At 37.7% G+C, this 20,139-nt stretch overlaps 1 protein-coding gene across 4 annotated transcripts in view; it reads right to left on the bottom strand.

Annotated features, from left to right (window-relative positions):
• The window catches only part of PRIM2 (DNA primase subunit 2), a 120,968-nt gene that overhangs the window by 80,109 nt on the left and 20,720 nt on the right, over nucleotides 1-20,139 (bottom strand). For all 4 annotated transcript variants that reach the window (XM_083831353.1, XM_083831352.1, XM_083831351.1 and 1 more), the window contains 2 exons: nucleotides 14,682-14,777; nucleotides 13,696-13,833 (listed from right to left, as the gene is read on the bottom strand). In XM_083831353.1, the coding sequence (XP_083687479.1) occupies nucleotides 13,696-13,833; nucleotides 14,682-14,777 (234 nt within the window). The remainder of the gene's footprint in view (nucleotides 1-13,695; nucleotides 13,834-14,681; nucleotides 14,778-20,139) is intronic.

Below are 20,139 nucleotides of genomic sequence, written 5' to 3'. Positions count from 1 at the left end.
GATGTCAGTGCTGAGTACAAATACCAGGTTAAAGTCATGACCAGATATTTCATCATTTCATAAGCCATTGCTACACCGCACAGTACCATAACAATCTTAAACCAGGGCCCGGAAAGGATAAACAGTGCAACAGGGAGCACATACAGAAAGTAACGCACCATAAAACTCAATTTGGAATACAGGTACAGCAGACTGGAGATTAAGGCAATCAACATCGTGACTAGCAACTATTAAGCAGGTCCAATACTTATACCAATTTTAGTTTAACACACTCTGGTCAGATTTGTCGATATCTCAACCCTTCGGGCCCCACGTTGGGCGCCAAAAAGACTGTTGTGGTTTAACCCGGCTGGCAGCTAAACACCACACAGCCGTTCGCTCACCCTCCCCCCTCCCTCTCTGGGATGGGGGAGAGAAACGGGAAAGTGAAGCCTGTGAGTTGAGATAAAGACAGTTTATTAAGACAGGAAAATAATAATAACAATAATAATACTAATAGTGATAATGGTAATAGTATTAACAATAATAATGTGTAAGAAAACAAGTGATGCACAATGCAATTGCTCACCACCCGCTGACCGATGCCCAGCCTATTCCCGAGCAGCCGGCCCCCCCACCCCGGCCAGCCACCCCTATATATTGTTTAGCATGACCCCAGATGGTATGGAATACCCCTTTGGCCAGTTTGGGTCAGCTGTCCTGGGTCTGTCCCCTCCCAGCTCCTGCTGCACCCCCAGCCTGCTCGCTGGCAGGACAGAGCAAGAAGCCGAAAAGTCCTTGGCCTGGTGTAAACACTGCTCTGCAACAATTAAAACATCAGCATGTTATCAGCGCTCTTCTCATCCTAATCCAAAACATAGCACCCTACCAGCTACTATGAGCTACTTAACTCTGTCCTAACTGGAACCAGGACACTAGGTTATGAGTTAGATTAAGCTTAGGTGTGATGACTGGAACAACATCAAGACCAAGAACAAAGCTCTAAAGGACGTCCCTTACAGCCAGACATCCAGATGATGATGCATCAGCAATAATAATGCTGCAACACAAAGTATCTCAGGTTGTAGAAGCCTTGAAGGAACCCAGAAGGACGCTGAAGGAAAATGTCCAAGTAATAACCTTTAAAAGTCCAACAGACAACACGACAAACGACCAGAGTTTTCAGAACGGATGAATTGCTAGTTGATTAAGTAACACAGTTTCCTGTTTTACGGATAAAGAAATTAATGCTATTTGGAAAGGATCGTTATTAGCTGGTTTGAAAAAAAATCTGAGAGAAAGAATCACTGATCTTTTAAAGATAATACAACACTTTTCATGTAAACGATTAAAAAAGGAACAAGAAATGCCTATTTAGCAGGAGTGCAACAACACTAGGAACAAAGTTAATTAAGACACTAAGGAGAACAAACAAGAACGGGAATTGCCCACATAAAATCAATGCTAAGCAGCCCAGATAATAAATAAGAGAAAAACATAATTGCTCATTTACGGTCAGATTTTAGTTGATGTTAAACCTCATAGAAAGAAATCTCATGACTCCAGGATTAACGTCCGTAGTCATAACATCAACTGGACAAAATCAGTGGTACCTAACTGACACGGAAAACTTCAAATGCACCAGCTGTTATCTAATATAACAGATTAAAAAATGGCTACACATTACAAATACATAAAGCCTGATAACTGTGAATGACATAGGCAAGCAGATTCATGAAGATACAGTTAAGACATTCAGATTTAAAAAACTTTTTACTTAACCTTTTACTTATTAGCTCACACTGACAGATGCACAGAAATGAATCACAGAACAAATCAATGACATTTCAGGGAATGTTTATTTGCATTTGGTGTATATAAAGAATAAGATCAACCTCATTTGCACACATTCTGCATTACACCAAATACAACACATTTTTCTTCAGAATTAGGAACTTAGTCCCACGCCTTCCCTCCTCCCTTTGTGTAGCAATGCAGTTGCAACACAGAAAGGCTACATTTCAGGCACAAGTTTTCTGCATTACCTCGTTCAGCACTCTCACAGAGCCCTCTGATGGCCAAGGTACAAGATGCAGCTCTAACCTCTCGGCAGTTAGACGTCTGGACACATATAATAACCATCATGGAAGGGGTGAAAACCGTGAGAAGAACGCGTTGGCAGTTTGATTGTGAGACCGGATGCAGTAGCAAGACAGAATCTTCTGCCAGACCTCACGCATCCACTCTGTGCTGACTGGAACTAAAACTGCCAGCACAGCTTATAAAGACAGTCAGTTTGTAAAGCATGAAACCAATAAAGTTGTTCGAAACTCCGCACTCAGCAAGCAGAACATCTGATTAGACTGCAAGAGATAAGATGCAGAGCTGCAGTGACCTCAAGAGAAAGCTGGTGCGTAGCTAGCGTTAACTTTCAGGTCTTTGTCTCAGTTTGCATCTGCTTTTCTGAAAGGCTCCTTGAATTCAAGCCTAACGCAGAAAGTGATGCTTTCACAGAGCTCACTTCAAAGAAATGAATAAAGACTGCAGACAAAACATTAATAAAAAAGTAAAGCTAACTGAAAATTTGACAGAATTACCTATAAGTAGTTTGCAGTTTCCACCATTTGCACTTTGGATCCTGCAAATTTAGAAAAGCTTTTAGTTTAGTCCAATCATGCAAAGGATTATAATTACTGTACCATTTCCAAGTAATACTAAAACTGCATAATTATTTGGTAAGTGACAGGACACAGGAAATTCTACCCCTACTACTCAATAGGATTCCTGCCTAAGGAACAGGAAAAGCCGCCCTCTGAAGGAAGTGCTCACAGAGACCCTCACCCAGCTTTCTGCACAGGTTTGCTACCAACGCTGACAGAGAATCCTGCACAGAGCAGGACGGGAGCTTTCATCTCCACTACTCCTCAGCTCCCTCTGCACAGAGCACAGGGTTATGCTCAGGCTTTGTGGGACATATTCTTCTTTGCATCAACTGAACTGAGGAATCTCCCCATGAAACCATCCAGCTCTTTAAAGAGGTGGGTAGTAGGCTGTGGACCATACTTCCCAGGAATGACTATCACCTTTGAGCTGGAAGTTGTTACCCAAAATCGCTGATGTAACCACAGTGCTGACTTCAAGCACTGCAGCTTGGACGAATTACTCATGATTAATTGCCCCCCAAATTATTACTTCAAGCATCTCTGCTCTTCTGACAATAGGGTAATGCTGGTAAAGCCTGCAATAAGAAAAAGATGTATAAGAAAAAGATGTAGATGAACAGAAGTGCTATCCTCCAGCTTTCCACTAGCAAGTGGATGACAAGAATTACACCTTACACCCAAGTCTAAATTTAAGCAACTGCCCATCAGCAGATAATCCACAATACTTCCTTTTCTTCCTCCCAAAATAGCTTCAGATCAAACATTCTGATCAGTTTTTATTGTATTTTTACTGTCTACACATTGAAAGACTGAAGTAAAAAGAAACCCAAACCTCTGGGATTAACAAAGCTGGTAACAAAACAACCTTCACTTCATTTTGGCAGCATAAGTAGAAAAAAAAAAGGAAAAATCATGTGTTTTTTTCTATTACTTACGAAGCTTTAAACACTATATCCACATTTATTCCCTTTCTTTCACATGTACCTTTATAAACAAAGGCTGTAGTCATTAACAACCCATGTCATTTTGCTTAACTCATGACAGATGATAATAAAAAAAAGCCTTTGCCTTCTGATATTTGTTCAAGACAACAGAGTATTTAAATTAAACATCAATCCTTAGAGTAATGCTACTATTTAAATACACTGGAATTTTTTTTACATAAATAGAGAAAATTGTAATAAAAAAGATATTTCACAAGCTACAATGTAAAATTGAAGCCGTATATCTGCATTCATCCATTTCCCTGATATTTCACCGTATTTTCTGCTATTCCATAACTCAGACACTGAACAGCTAATTCAGTGTCCTTCCAAAATCTACAGAGCACATTTTTCACTTCTGTCTGGAAACTTTCTTGTAACCCTGGATACAGAACAATCCTTCATTACCTTTCAAAATCCATTTGTACTATAGAACATGTATATTACAATTTTTATTTTTTTTTACCTCTTTACTCAGAACAATGAGGCATCACCAGACGGATGAGATGGATACAAAACAGGGAGATGGCACACCACGATTCCCACGACAGCCTGTACAGGCTGCTTGTAAGGCATTGGGGTGTGTTTTTACACAGCATGCTCAATTTTTAAAACTACTCTTGGGGCAAAAAACTCTGGTTAAGTGTTATATATCAATAGGTTTGTGTTGGCTTTGTTTTGAAGCAGCAGCAGCAAGCTTTGCCTTTTTATTGTAAAACTTCTGTTTAATTATACTGCCTTTGAAACACCCTACTTCCCTAATACCAGCAAAAATTATTCTGACAAATATTCATTTACAAGAACTACAAAAAAGGTCCATTTCCTCTCAAGCCTAAATATGCAGATTAGCAATTATTTGCAGAAGAAATCCATTAACAGATGAACCTCCCTGTGGGAAACTGCAGTAAAATGGAAAGCCACACAATGAGCCCACCCAGAAATCTGCTGCAGCAGCACTGACAGCGACCAGCATTTCTAAAAACTAGTCACTTCACCTATATTTAGAAGTTTAAAAAAAAATATATAAAAGAAGTTTGAAAAGCTATCGTTTTTCTTAAAAGTTCAAAACACTTGAACCGTGCAATCAGTAAAATTAGTATTTCTCTTGAAAGTCTTACAGCAGAATTTCTTTTTGACAAGTCTTGGTATAGGAATTTCTGAGATAAGACTCGTGCATACTTTATTTTTTTCTTTCATTTGCTGCTTAAAGAAGTGCTCCAACCTCTGGAAAGCGTACATACTTTAATCATACTTTAAGTGTCATCTGATACAACAACCAGCTGTTCAATTTATTTCATATCTAACTTTGAGCTGCTGACGTTAGTTTCCCATTCTTCCTGCGGATTAAAAAGGAAGGGTTTAAGCTATAGTCCTTCCTCCCCAGTCATATGATCTTTAGCATTAGGAGGAATGGCAAAAAACATCTCATATACAATGTACATTCACTGGTTGAGGATATCAGACAACATTACATACGGAAACAGCCCCTCTCCATAATACAAGGAGAAATGCATGCAAAAAATTATTTAATTGAAAGGTAGTTACCACAATTTGTAGAGATTTAGAGTATTTCTCTTTGCCTGATCCACAGACTTAAACACTTCAGAACATTCCCTCTTCCTGTCCTTCTCCAGTCTACGTTTATTGCAGCCTTTTTTGCTTTTAACCCAAGAAAATTTGGCTTCACACAAACACAACTGCAACCGAAACTGCAGACACTACAGCTGCATTTAGGTCTCAAAATAATTCGCATGTTAAACCTGGTAACTTGCTGGACTCCAACTCTTTCTTCAATGCCCAGTCTGACGCTCACTGCTGTACATGTTGATTTCTACAGCTACAAGACTTAGTCATTTCACTGTGACTATTTGCAACAGCCAGTCTTATGAGCATCTGCATCTGGTGTGATATTAAAAACTGTTTATAACCAAGGTGCAACTTTGGGGATACCTGTATGGCAGGCTTATAAAAATGCGTGATATGCTACCCCGAATGTAACAGCTAACCAAGGAACGTGAAAAACATGGGTTAGACAATAGAGGCAATGAATAATGAATGAATACAGGTGCATCTACTCTTTGTGATTTTTCCATGATTAAAGATTTTTTGAGGATTGCACTGCAAAGCTTTCAAAAATTTTTTTTCAGAATAGCTTTTAGCAAGTAAGCAAAACAGGAAAAGAATTGCTTTGAAAAGCGAACACAAGGTGGGCACTTCAAAACATCATGAAGAAAAACAGAAGCAAAAAACAAATTCTTGTGAACTACTGGGATTAGCAGAACAGAAAGGATGATGAGCTGAAGCAGGAGGAAAATGTCCAGTTTTGAGAAATAGGCAAGTGATGAGATGAGTTGGTAGAACAACTAGACAAAGACGCAAGCAAGAATAAGAGCATTACTTACATTCTTTTGGAATGGGAAAGCTAGCGTAAGTACTTGTAAGGTTTAAGCCATAAACAATTTGAAAGTTTAGGACAAAAGTGGCACATACTTCAGAAATGTCATAAAAAGTAACTGTCAGGATTTGACCACGTTTGTTCAAATGTTTCAGTGAGGTAGCGCTATTGCTTTTCAACAATCATCAATTTAAGAATCCATTCTTTAAGCCCGGTGAGTAACTGTTCTCTTCTAAAAGCAGCCTATCAACTACATCACTTGAAAGAATTGGTTTAGACAAAGAGTATCTAAGATTTATGCTCCTTTACAGAATTCTGCAGAGTTGTATGCAAAGATTCGATATATTCATTTCGAGAGAATTTTATGATTAATTGCACACGGTAATAGTAGCTAAATTGAGCCTCTTGAATCATATACAAAACTAGTAAGTGGTTGAAATTTGGATCTCAATAATGGGATCTCTCATCTCTATTAATGTATAGGCTGATAGGCAATTCAAAGCTCAACTAGAGTGGAAGGGATTCAATTAGCATTATTGAGACATATGAATCACGTTTTCCTGTGGAAACAACTGCGTACACAAATCAGTCTCAGTCCACAGTGAAATGCTGGGATGCTGAGGAAAACATGAGGTACATCTTCTCTGGCAGTTTAGATGCCTCTCTTGGTCACTGGAGTCCTGCTCCATTCATGGTCCAAAGCAAACGTCAGATAGATCACTTACCAGCTCCCTTCTAAAAAGTTAAGCAGTTTTCTCCAAGAAAAAGGCAGTTCACAAGGTAACTTGTCATTAATTCTGGTGTAAACAAACTCAAGACAAACACTATTTCCGCTATCAATCAGACACTCTCTATGGGTCACAGGCAGCCGTAAGAAAGAAAAATCAGGAGAAAACTTAAATTTCAAACACAATCATATTAAAAACAGACGCTTTGGTTTACTTACTGACCTCATATGCCTCTACAGTTCGTTCTTACTGACTATAGTGCATCATTCTCAAATTACTGTTACCAGCATGTTAATAAATTGTTAGATAATTGTTGTCCTGTGACATTAAACAAGTATTATATTAACTGAGGTATTTCCTGGTTATCACCTCTATTACACAAAATAGACATAAATTGTATTTCCTGTTTGTATATTCTATTCCAAAAATATTTTTCTGAAATTTAAGGAATATCTAAGAGTTAAGCAAACCTTCCACATATTTCAATTCCTGTACATCTTGATTTGTTATTTTACTACCACAAAACACTTCAGTTCATTTGAGGATGGGATTAGTTCCATCTGAATCAAACCAAACAAGACCCATGCAAAGAGACCACAGCAATGGTCTAGACAGCACAGGCACATTTAGTATTTACCAAAAATCTTATACTTTGTAGTAGATGCAAGCAGCAGATAGGACAATTAGGAAGCCAAAACACAGAATGAAGTCAATTTCACTTACCCTCCTAATGTTTTTAATAGTTACTTTATGCTAGCAACCACTAAGTTGGTAAGAAACACATCCTTCAATTAGTAAAAGGGAGAAAACAGCACATAATGATTTCAGAAAAAGTCAACAATGGAACAATTAAGGGGACACAGTAAAAAGCCAGTCCACAAGGAAAAGTGCAATGATTTTCACTACCTTGCTGGTATCTATTCTGCATAGGGGAATGAGGTCTCTGACACAGAATCACACAGGCAAAGTTGCTTCCCTTGATTTTCTTTCTCTCAGTCCAAATGCCACTATTTTCTTTAGTAGAACTGTTGCTTAGACAACTGTACAACAAAATATTAAGAAATGAAGACCAGCTTCTTCTCTGCAAAACTCTCACAGCAAAACTTTCATGTGGGAGATTCAGAGGACAAAGTCACTGTAATCACGTTTTACATTATGGTGCCAAAGTTATTACCTTACTAACCTTGTATGTGCATATTATAAAAATCATCCATTTATGTTACAGTGAATTACTTTAAGTTAACACTGGGAACACAATACCTGAAATGAATTTCAAGTGACAAGACCATCATTAATCATACCTTTTCAACATTAATGCCACTACATAAAGCCTTCTGCTTCACTGCCTGAAAACGTACGTGTTTTAGGAAGAAAATGTTTTGCAGGTGGTGTTACAGTGGCGTAAAGAACCTGCTAAGTCCCAGATTAGCAGGTTCTTTGAACATACTGCATACATCAAACAAAACTGTGTATTTGACTGATGTTTAATTTTAAAGGACAAATCACCAGAATTATTAGTAAAACTAAAAGCAACTTACTTGATCAATATTTCTAACAATTTTGAAGATTACATCCTAAGCAGGGAAATGAATAAACAAAAAAAATAGATAAAGATTAGAAAAAGCCAGTGATGTCTTACTTTTGCACTAAGCAAAAAGGAAAAATTGATTTGTAGACATTTGATCAGATTAACAAGGTCACACTGCAAGGTAAAAAGAGCGTGCTCTTATCAAGTTAGGAGGAAAACGTGCTATCAAGATTATACGTATCACAACTGGAATCTTGAATTCTCACAGTTTATTTTTAGTCAATAGTTTAATCTGCATAAAGTTAGATCGTATGTGATGTTCTGTCAAAGTATTTTCACAAAAGCAACTTATTGCAGCAGACTTATAATACAAATACCACCCAAGCTATACCTTCAACTCATACACTCAAGATGGAGGAAAAGGGCCTCGGTTTAAACACAAGTATGGCATTCCACTGAAAAACTGCTATCAGGCAATGTTTGTAAAGCTCAGTTATTGCTACCAAAGATAATTACAAGTCTTTGCAAAGTAAATTCTTCAAACCCACAATGAAATCATTCATGTTAAAACAGGAATATTTACATTTTCAAGCATTTGCTTATAGCTTAACAATGTAACATTTAACAAGCACTAAAACTTAAAGACAAAACATTCTCTGAGCTGTAACGCTCATTATGATAAAAATCACATTATGATTCACTCTAGTTCAGGCAAACATCTGCCATGAGCAGAAGCATCCCAGTCAAAACCAGGTTTTACAGTATCTATTATCCCCATCTTTGAAATTTACCAAAGAACTGCTTCAGTAGAAGAGTCAACAAAACAAGGAAGCTAAACTAACACTACTGTGTGTGCTGGAACCAGAGTGCCGAGCCTCCTTTCCTCTAGTAGCCAACCTCAGCAGGCCTACAAGGCCAGGGACTGAAACCTTCAGTTGTGGTGGGCTCTCCACAGCTATGGTCCAGCCGCCCACCCAGCCACTCCTCACTCCCCCTCCTCACCAGGACAGGGGAGACAAGTAGGATGAGAGGGCGCTTCTTTGCTGTGAGGGTGACGCAGCACTGGAACAGGTTGCCCACAGAGGCTGTGGAGTCTCCTTCTCTGGAGATACTCAAAACCCTCCTGGATGCCATCCTGCGCAATGTGCTCTAAGTGATCCTGCTCGGCAGGGGGGTTGGACTAGATGATCTTCAGAGGAACCTTTCAACCTCGGCTGTTCTGTGATTCTGTGAAAAGGCTCGTGGGTTAAGACAAAGACAGGGAAATCGCTTAGCAATAAGCAATACAGGCGAAACAGACTTGACTTGGGGAAAATTATTTTACTGCTAATTAAAAATGACTCACGTAGAAAAACAAAGACAGGCCTTAAACCTTTTCTCCCCTCTCTTTTGAGATGGGCTTCACTCCTTCAGTCCAGACTCCTGCACAGGCAGTGCTGGGAAGGCTATGGTCAGTACAGACCAGCTCCTCTCCGCTGCTCCCACCCTGTCACATTTTAACCTTGCTCTGGCATGGGTTCTCTCCCACCGGCCACAGTTGCTTCAGGAATAATATTTTTAAAAAGTAATCATTACAGCATGGGCTCTCTCCACCAGCTGCAGTTCCTTCAGGGAATATTCCCGTGCTCCAGAGCGTGGTCCTCTGTAGGTGCCACGAGTATCTGCTGCAGTGTCACAAAGCTCATCCTCTGACCTTGGTATTCCCTCTCTCTGCTGTTCTCGTGCCTTTTGGTTCCCTTTTACCCTTCCTTAAATACACTCCCCAGAGGTGCTGCCATTTTGGCTGCTGTGCCCTGTGGTGGGGCCATTGGAGCCAGCTGGAACCGGCTGGGGCCAGCACGGGGCAGCCCCGGCCTCTCCTCACGGAGGCGGCCCCGCAGCTCCCCGCTGCCAGCACCATGACACACACGCCCAACTCACAGCTTTAGTCAAGACTACTTGTGTTCTTTTCAAAGAAAAGAGCATTTTACATGCTCAATCTAACACCATAATCTATATAAAGGATCCTGTTCAATCACATAGGTAGACAGTCTATACCTGACACTAAGTGGTACTATTAAAAAGGTAGTTCAAAAAAACTAAATGCATCTTTAAGGATTATGTCAGTCCTGGGGATGAGACATGACAAGGACGAGGGAGCTCACATTGAACACTGCAACGCTTTCATCAGATGGGAGACACGTGTCCACCCGTACAGCCATTTTGGTTAATCACACGAGACTGCAGTTGTGGAGGCAAACTTGTCCAACATAAACTCCAGTACAAACAAGTCAGACAACTGCTAAAGCAGTATTAAGTCAAATTCTAATTTGTTTGATTCAAGAAAGCAGAATTTAAAACAGCTATCCTCAAAAACGATCCAACACTGCTAATAATTTCAGAGCCTGTTCTCTGCATCACTATAACTGAAATTAAAATCAAAACACAACATAGTATTATTACTGCAGAAACATTTGTGTATCAGCATAAACCCAGTGAAATCTTCATGAATAAAACATAATGCAATCTGAATTAATAAAAGTTTGCTCTAAGTTATAAAACAAATGTAGAGCTAATATTACAACTTAGAGGAACAACAAAATATTTAGGCTTTCTACTGTTTAATCATCATTAATGGGACAAAGGCAATCATTTACCAACGAATGGGTCAGAAAAAAAAAAACAGAAAGAAGGGCCTTGCAGTATTGATTTTGCACATATAATGAACTTCAGTTGCATTTGCAACCATCAAGAAGGCTTGAATAGTATTAATTCCCCCTATTAATGAGCCTCAAAGAACAGAGGCATACTCAAGATGTTAAACTTATTTTTAACAGGATGAAACAACACATGGCTGCTTCGTGGAGTTGACTAGTAAGCAACTGAAGCACAACTCTAACCAAAATGAATTTGTGCCAATATAAAACCTTTTTGAAAGTACTTATTGTGAGTTATTTACTATTCTCTCAAACATCAGTACCGACACAATTCATTCCTTCTGTTCACCCAGATGATACTCCGCTTCCTTGAGAAGCCTGGCTAGAACCACTCTGTAACACGCAGGTAGGCAGTGGCATCAGCCTGCACCGCAGTGGGCAACATAGTAAGGCTAGGCCGCCACCCCAACCATTCAGTGCTTCGGTGAGCTATGAATAGTAGCTTTAGCACTCGAAGGCCTTGGAGTATAACAGCTTCAGAGCACCTTAGAGAAGGCAGGGCAGGACTTCATCATCAAATAATTGCTGTATGTACCTCCTTCCAAAAATGTATGCGTGTAACTCCTTGGGGGTAGCACCAGAGAACCTCCTGGTTCCAAAACATGCATCACAGTACATATAATCAGTAACACCTTTCGAACAACCAAAACTTAGAAAACCATGCTTCTTTAGCATTTAAGAACTGAATGGCTAATGAGAACCATAAGCACAAAAAGATTCCTCAAAACTACATACCTGAAAGATCATCTTTCCACTACCTATATTGAGGGCATTTTCTCCCTTAGAAGCTTATAACAGACAGTCCAAAAGCCTAGGAGGCAAACTACCACATAGAAGATAGGCTAAATATTCTAATTTTTTGATGTTACCCAGTGAAGGCAAATCCCATCTTTAGAAATAGCATCTGAGTCTAATTTGGATTATCGCATCATTAAGGTCCTTAATTATCAAATTCTAATAAAACCGGGATTGTCTGCAAGAAAGTTCTGAGAACAAAGCATAAATAACCAGATCATGCAAAAAATACTAAAACAGACTCCTAAATGCATAAATAATTATGCTCACCACAGTACTATTATCAAATCCATTCATTAACAGACAGATTAAATGACGAATCAGTGATGCCATTTAGGACTACCACTTCTTAGCTAAGTCTAGCCTTTATGCACAACTTCTGTACAAAGTCATGAAGAGCTCCATACAATCACAGAGCCTGAATGCAGCATGTTTTTTGATTTTCTTTGCAGCAGCAGACATACAAACACCCATGTGCTACAAAAGCATTGCTATGCAATACTAAACCAGCTATATACGCAGAACTTAAGTCCAGACCAAATAATACTTCAACAACTACTTTTCACAAATGGTACCAAAAATTTGTGATTGTCATAACTTCAATAGAAATGCATCTCCTCACTTCAGGTAATGCTGAACAAGAAAGGTGCTTTACTAAAGATTATCCTCTTAATTCCTTTGTTGTCGAACAGCAACTACTATCACCTTTATATAAAAAAGACCCTTTATGCACACTTTTCTTTAATGGTATATTCTTATATTTTCACTGAAATGTGTTTTTTTTTTAAACCATAGCATTGCACAAAGCATATAATATTGAAGAAAACAACTTCCAATTGCAAGTTAGAGAGAAACGTATGCTTACATGAAAATAGTGTAGCCTCAAAATCTGAAACAGTAATACTTAGAATTTTATGTGGGTGTAATTGATCTGTTATAGTTTTGTTCCATTGAAAACGACACTAATTCTCCAGCTACCAAATTTATACTCCAGTTGTATATCAAACACTCCTGTTTAATATGACAGAATAACATTAGATTGACACCTGTAGAACATGTTGGATATTTGGCCTTCATTTCCGTAAGACTCAAATAATATCCCTAGCATCCCTCACCAGTGCACTATGCAGGATAAAATTTGCTGGAACAGTTTATTCAATGTGCTTTCACAAACTCAGTTAACAATCAGAAGCCCATAACTTCAATCAGTTTTGGAATAGGACAGGAATCACTAATCTATTGTTTCTTACTCTGAAAATATGGGGAATGGTAATAAATAAAAGCCTTACATCATAAAACAAAAAATTAATACAAGCCTGAAATAATGCAATAACTTAAAACGTACCAGTTCTATAGAAGATAATTTTCCAGACCCATGAGAATGTTAATATTTCTAAACTATGATTATGGGGGATAAGAAAGTAGTAGTTCTTTACTATAAAGCAGCTATTGGCTCTAATGAGTTAATCTGGATTAAATGAATCCCATATAAAATACCCTGGAAAATCAAAGGCTCATGGGGAAATCTCATCAATGAGATGATAAATACCTGAAGGGAAAAAAATGTCCTATTTTGTTTCAACAAAAAAATGTTGCAAAATCTCATGGAAAACACTGATACAAAGAGAAAGTTGTTACTGGGCTAACATTTTGAGTGAAAAGTCACGTTATTCTTATGTAGGAAATAATTTTTAAATCCTCTATTTGAAAATTCTTTACAATTAACATTGTAGGTATGATAAATTCCATTTAAAATTAAGAAACTCTCAGCTTATTCTCTCAGTTTATTAATGAAGGGCTTTTTTGTTTTGATCTGTAAGCACTTATATAGAGTTCGGTAAAACCAAATTGATATGTTTTAAATCCAAATGGCTACTGTTCAAGAGTGTCATTAAACAATGCAACAAAATTTGTAAAATCAGACTTACCGCCAGTGCTTTAGATAACTTTTGTCTGTAGTTATTCAAAACAATAGCATCAATGTCCTTAAGAGGCACAAACGCAAAGCCATCTTTAATAAACACTCTTCTGGCTCTGAATAGATCAACAGCATCTGAAAGTCCAACCTGAGAAAGTGAAAAAAAAAAACCAAAACTGTAGAATAGCAAAAATAGTGCAGTAACAATTATTACAACCCCAGGATTCAAGACGGACCAGTACAGCTTTAAGTCATTCTGTGTCTTTAACAAAGCTCTAGGCAAAACACAAAGATTTTGAAAACAAATGTTGATTTTTGGTGGAAAAATATTATTTGCTTACAGAAAGTCATACAACTAGGCAATACAAGCTACCTTAAAATTTGTATCTACAACTAGCAGCCTGAGATGAAGTTCAGCAAAGCCAAACACAAGTTCCCGCATCTGGGAAATCCCACAATGTCAGCACAGGCTAGGTGTAGATGTGTAGATGTGGTGCTTAGGGACATGGTTTAGCGGTTGACTTGGTAGTGCTAGGATTACAGTTGGACTTGATTATTTGAGGTCTTTTCCAACCTAAACAATTCTATTATCATTTAACTTTCCATCACTTCTTTCTTCTCGCTCGCTTCCATAAAGTATTTCACATTAATAACAGATTAAACCTAGTTTCAGTAATGGATATTTGAGAATGTCTCCATCCTGACAGTCCGTCAGCCAGTTAAGTCAAGTGATTTGTCTGGGACACGATAAAACAGAAGACCTTTTTTGTGGAAAAAGACAGGGGATGACAGAAGATGTTAATGGTAGTCTGAAGCTCCCTTCATTCTCCCTCTACCCTCATGCTGACGTGAGAAAGAACTCTCATTAGTCTCAGTTAATTTAGACATTTTGATTTATTGTTCATAACAATACCGTATAACCTTAAAATAAGTAACTCGAAGTTTTAAAGAGAAAGAATGAATGTAAGTTAGTGGCACTTAGAAATTTCTACTTACCTTATAGAACATTTGTTCTTTTACTTTAGTCATAGTGAAGCCAGGGGTTGATGTAGACAGTTCATTTGCCAATTCATTTTTCAGATCTTCACTAATCTAAAATAAAAAGCTTCTTTTAAAACCACTGAAATACTTTGAAAATACTTTTTTTTTAAATGAGCTTGATGACTTGATTTGTAAATATATCATCTTTTCAGCTGACAAAAGAACAACTACGTATTCAACAAGTGATCTCTAATGATTAAGTATAAACCAGCAAAACGCTTGTGATCAATTGTGTGAAATACATTCCTTCTAAAGTAGTAACGCAGACTTCAAAATAGAATACTATCATAATACTTTATACATTAACAGAAGTATAAAAAATCATGCTTTTCAAAAATTGGCCTCTTCAAAATCAGCCTCTGTGAGGATCCCTGCTTATATCTAGATTTACTGCATTCACTAAAACAAAGCATGGTAACCAAATGGCAACTGGAAAGACACAGTTGTTTTACAATCCCAAACAATTTTGTTAGATTTTTTAAAATATTAATATCAGGTCATTTTCAAAAACATTTTTAAAAGATCATCTTATACGTATGGATTTTTTTCTTCAAGATAAGAACAATGGGACATTTATTGTTCACCATGTGTTAGTGCTTTCACAATTTTAGAGAATTAAGCAGCAATACTCTGATTTAACTTCTTTAAGTACTTAGACAAAATTTCTAACTTGAAAAGAAAAATCATGAAAAATATTACATTTCCTAACATAGTAATTTATTGAATATGAATATGCAAATACATACATATACAAATACATATATATTATGCTCTTCAACTACTTAATAACGTGGATTTTGAATAGCACCAAATACAGGAGAAAAGCCACACTTAAAATTAGAATATTTTAACAATTCTACTATTCCATCCAACCATAATGCAGTCAGCAAGACAGAAGAATGTAACTTGGAAGGCAGAGGAAATACACAGTAGCATTATATTTCTGCATAGGAAAGTCTAATAGTCAGGGGAAAAAAAAGAGCCTGCAAGTAAAACACTTTTCTTTAACAAAGTAGCTGTACCAAAACAACTGATTGAGTTTCTAGAAACAATAACGGAAAACAGTCTACAAAAATACTCTCATTAATGATATGATTTTTGTTAAGTCTTTGAGAAGAACAATTCCAGCTTTTGAAGCACAACACCCTGAAAACACACACAAACATCATTTAGTACTACCAAAACATTTCTTCTACTTTTAAACGATGTATTTCTTGGGTACATCTAATTATCTTTGTCAGTCTAAGTCACCATATCGGCCTGCAAGCTTTCACCCATTATAGACTGAAGTTCCAGAGTAGTGATTTCCATTTTTCAAACCTAACAGTTCTGTGATTTCTAAATCTATGGTACACTTGAAGATAGAAATTGCTTGAGAGCCCAGTCTACCATGTCATTCCAAACCCATAGTAAAACAGTCTTTGAAAAAAAGCAGGACAACACATGACATCTTCCAGGGTAGTCCCATGGGAGAGGAGGGGCAGCCAAGCCAATAAAGTTTTGTTTGGCTGGTTGGGGTTTCTTTGCTGTTGGTGATTTGGTTTTGTTTGTTTGTTTAAATAGAAAGCCATTAAAACACAGCCCAGTGACTGTTTTTATAGACAGGATTGCAAGTTCGGGGAAGACTGAAAACAGGGAAAGGCAAGGACTGCTTTCTTTTGCTTTTCGAAACAATCAATTAGTTGATTTTAATCCACAAAACCATCTTACTCCATATTACCTTAAAATTTAATTTTTAATATGCTCCTAAAATAATTATACTGACTCCAAACTTCATGAGTTGTCCCAATCCCTCTTTATTTGTAATCAACTGTCTAAAATTTGTGCATATGTAAATCCCAATGATTGCACATTTTCTTGCATCTCACCATTAAAAAACTAATTAACACTGTTGGGTAAAAGTGATCCTGGCGAAAACTCCAGCAGAAAACTGGTTAATAGGCCACGACTAAAGTCTTGGATAAGTTTGTGGACAGGGCTGTCAATAAATACAACTAGTTTTTTATAGTTCTTTAAACACTAATAGGTATTATTATAAAACAAATATTTATTTTAACAGTAAATAATACTTACGAAGCTGTTAAATAATTCACTTCTCACAGCCTCAAGTATCTTGTAGGTAAGGAAAACCATTTCAGTATTCTACAGCAACCCTACAAACACTCTACCTCCCTTTTTGACCAAATTCCCATTGCTCTCCTTTTTTCAGCTAATGGAGAGCAGAAGAGGAAACAAGGATATCCTTAGCCCTTAACTAAAGCTGGGTGAAAACTCCAGAACACATTAATGGCAGTTAAAGCATTAAAAACTTGCTTCCCTAAAGAGTGGAACATTAAAAATAACCTTGCATAGCCATTAAGGACTTCACTTTTTTAAAAAACATAAAACTATTTAAAATTGATTGAAGTTGTAATGCAATAAAAATAACTACCATATTATAGTCTAAAATGTAGATAATACATACACATCCATACATGCAGCATCATGAAACATGTATCCCATTTTTTCTTGGTTTATGCAGGCTGGAAAAGCTTTTCTTTCTTTTAAAGCAACACTACGCTTTGTACATTCAGTAATTCTGTAGCTAAAATGCCACCTGCATTAATACATTCCAGTAATCATTAAAAAATTAAGACGGTTAAATAAAGCTTTTAGGATTCTAATCAAGATCAGAAAGATAAACAGACTGCTTAACTTTCGACAGCACTCAAAGATGTTTACAGACAGATACTGTGATGTTCCAGAGATAAAAGAAGGTAGGTCAACAGAAGTCTTCTGAGGGTGGCACAAAAAAAAAAAAAAGAAAAAGGCATTAGCAAGCAGAACTGGGCAGACTTTACCGAGCAATTCTGAATTTTAAGCTACACAAAGCACCCAAACTGACCCAAGAGCAAAGCACAAAGGGCTTGTTCTCTTCCCCACAGCCGCGCAGCTCTGCCCTCTCCTCGCTCTGCCTCTGGCACCCAGCTCGCCCTCGGCACGGACCTGATGCAACCTGTGTACCCACAGAAAACACCTCACAAGCTTTGCCTGCCTAGCTCATGGCCAGTTTCTTAACCTGAAACTGCTTATTACCAAGACTGCCCGAGGCAAAAGCAAGAACAGTAACGCTAGGAGAAGGCTTTTCCCTTTTCAGTGACAGCAGGTCACATACCGTAGCTTGAAACAGTCCAGCAATTCATCGCAAGTCTTTGAGACTTAGAAAAATGAGAAAAGTCAAAACATAAAACAAAAAAAGGCAGTGAAGGAAGGAAGGAAGGAAGGAAGAGATGATGATGGACAAGTTGCATTGCTTCCAGTTTTCTTGTTTACTATATACAGTTTATTCTTTGATTTTGATCACAGAATTATCCTGGAAACACAGACATAGAAACTCAGATCGAAAGATGAATTATTTAAGATGTAGAACTTGGTTAGACAAACTTTAGCAGTGAGGTTATCAAAAAAAACAACCCTGAAACAAATCTGATATCCCTGCTATTTTAATGAAGGGATAAAGATGCATTCACCATTATACTACTGTACATACACTTCTTATCTCTGCTGTTACTACATCTCCCAGGAGAGAACAAAAACTTCTCTTCCTTTTCCAGGACTCAGCCCCAGGTATTTACAGGCACATGTCACTGGTGTCCACAGAGAGGGCAACTTTTAAAGCTTGCTTTTAGTTACTGAGCAGGTAGTACTTACATAGTGTAATACCCTTCTCAAAAAGTGATGGTGTCAGTCTCTCAGTATTACTATACTGCAATTTTAAGTGTCAAAAAGACAAAACAATCTTTCTTAGTCAATCTTTTCCATTAGCACACAGCACTGTACAAAGTAAGCTACAACTAGAATACAACGAAATTAGCTTAGATACTGTTAAATTTAAGTTTAAAGTGTATTCAACTAGTTAATTAATAATAACTTGACTATGGAAGGAAATCATGCCCAGATGTCCTACCAATGAAGAGCATGAAAAGCCTGCAATAAAACATTCCAGAGGCTCCCAAATCTGTTGAGCAATCTCACAACAAGGTTCCTTAAGAGACAAAGTCCATTTTGGCCAGACACAGATGAAGTGAGAAGAAATTTCTATTTCCTATGGTACTCGAACTTACTATTTTAGCTCCAGTTCGGTTGCCGGCATCTCTATAAACATAAAGGGCTGCACTTGGCATTATGTACTCTTATACATGCATGCAGTTTTATTTATTTTAAAAACAAGAGTGGGCATGGAAAGACATTTTATGGATCCTTCTCAACTATGAAGATCCTTCTACAGATCCTTCTCCTTGTTCAATCCATCGTTATTCATGGTTACCATGATCAGAAAAACCCAGTGACACAGGTCCAGCTTCCCACATTCCTGACAAATATTTGACTGCCTCCCTGAAAATGAAAGCTAAATAAAACAATTACTTGAGGTTGCACATGACTGAAGAGCTAAGGGAAGATCCTTACAAAATCATAGAATGGCCTGGGTTGGAAGGGACCTCAAAGACCACCTAGTTCCAACCCCCCTGCCATGGTCAGGGACAGCTCCCACCAGACCAGGTTGCTCAGGGCCCCATCCAGCCTGGCCTTGAGCACCTCCAGGGATGGGGCAGCCACAGCTTCTCTGGGCAACCTGTGCAGGTACCTCACCACCCTCTGAGTGACGAATTTCCTTCTAACCTCTAATGTAAATCTCCCCTCTTTTAGTTAAAAACTTACATTTAAAACTTAAGTTTAGTTTAAAACTTTTAAGAAATATGGCAACAGGTTTTCCTCCATTTACAAATGAGAAAGCTAACGTCAGACTAATTTTACAGAAACTTGTTAAATGTTTATCTAGATTTAATCATTGGATTAGCAGGGAAGGGTATTTCCGTGTTTGAAGAGCGTTTTATGAAGCTTTTATCCAAAACACCAGTGAGTAAGTCATACTTGCAGCTTAATTACATACTGCCCAAATTATCCTACCAGCTTTCACGCGGCCGTATCAAGGAACAAAATAAACATTTCCGAATTTACTGCATTCACTGCTATGTGATGAATAAATTCATTTTGGAATTATTCTTAACCTCAACCACTGCAAAAAAAAATGACAGCTTGACACCCCAAAACCTTTACTTTCTTCTTAAGTAACATATGGATACCATTTGGGGAGGGGGGAGACCACCCACCATTGATTTCCCTATTTTCTCTTCCTTTATGGCAAAACAGAATGATCAAAATATTTATAGGAAGAGAGAGGACACTTTATGAGATCCTCCTCCTTGTCTACAGTAAGTTCCTTCCAGTAAAATCCAAAATTGCCAGTTGCTAAGAACTGAGGATCTACAAGGATCAGGTCAGGACTTGCTATTTTTTCATTTCCAAGCCATTAGATAATGGCAGTCTAGTGTCACCTGGTCAACCACAGAGTGCTGGAGCACATGGCACACAA

The sequence above is a fragment of the Anser anser genome, assembly GCF_964211835.1.
Source record: "Anser anser genome assembly, chromosome: 3".
NCBI classification, from domain to species: domain Eukaryota; kingdom Metazoa; phylum Chordata; class Aves; order Anseriformes; family Anatidae; genus Anser; species Anser anser.
Note: the sequence above shows the minus strand (reverse complement) of the source record. Positions and strands in the feature narration are given on the sequence as shown.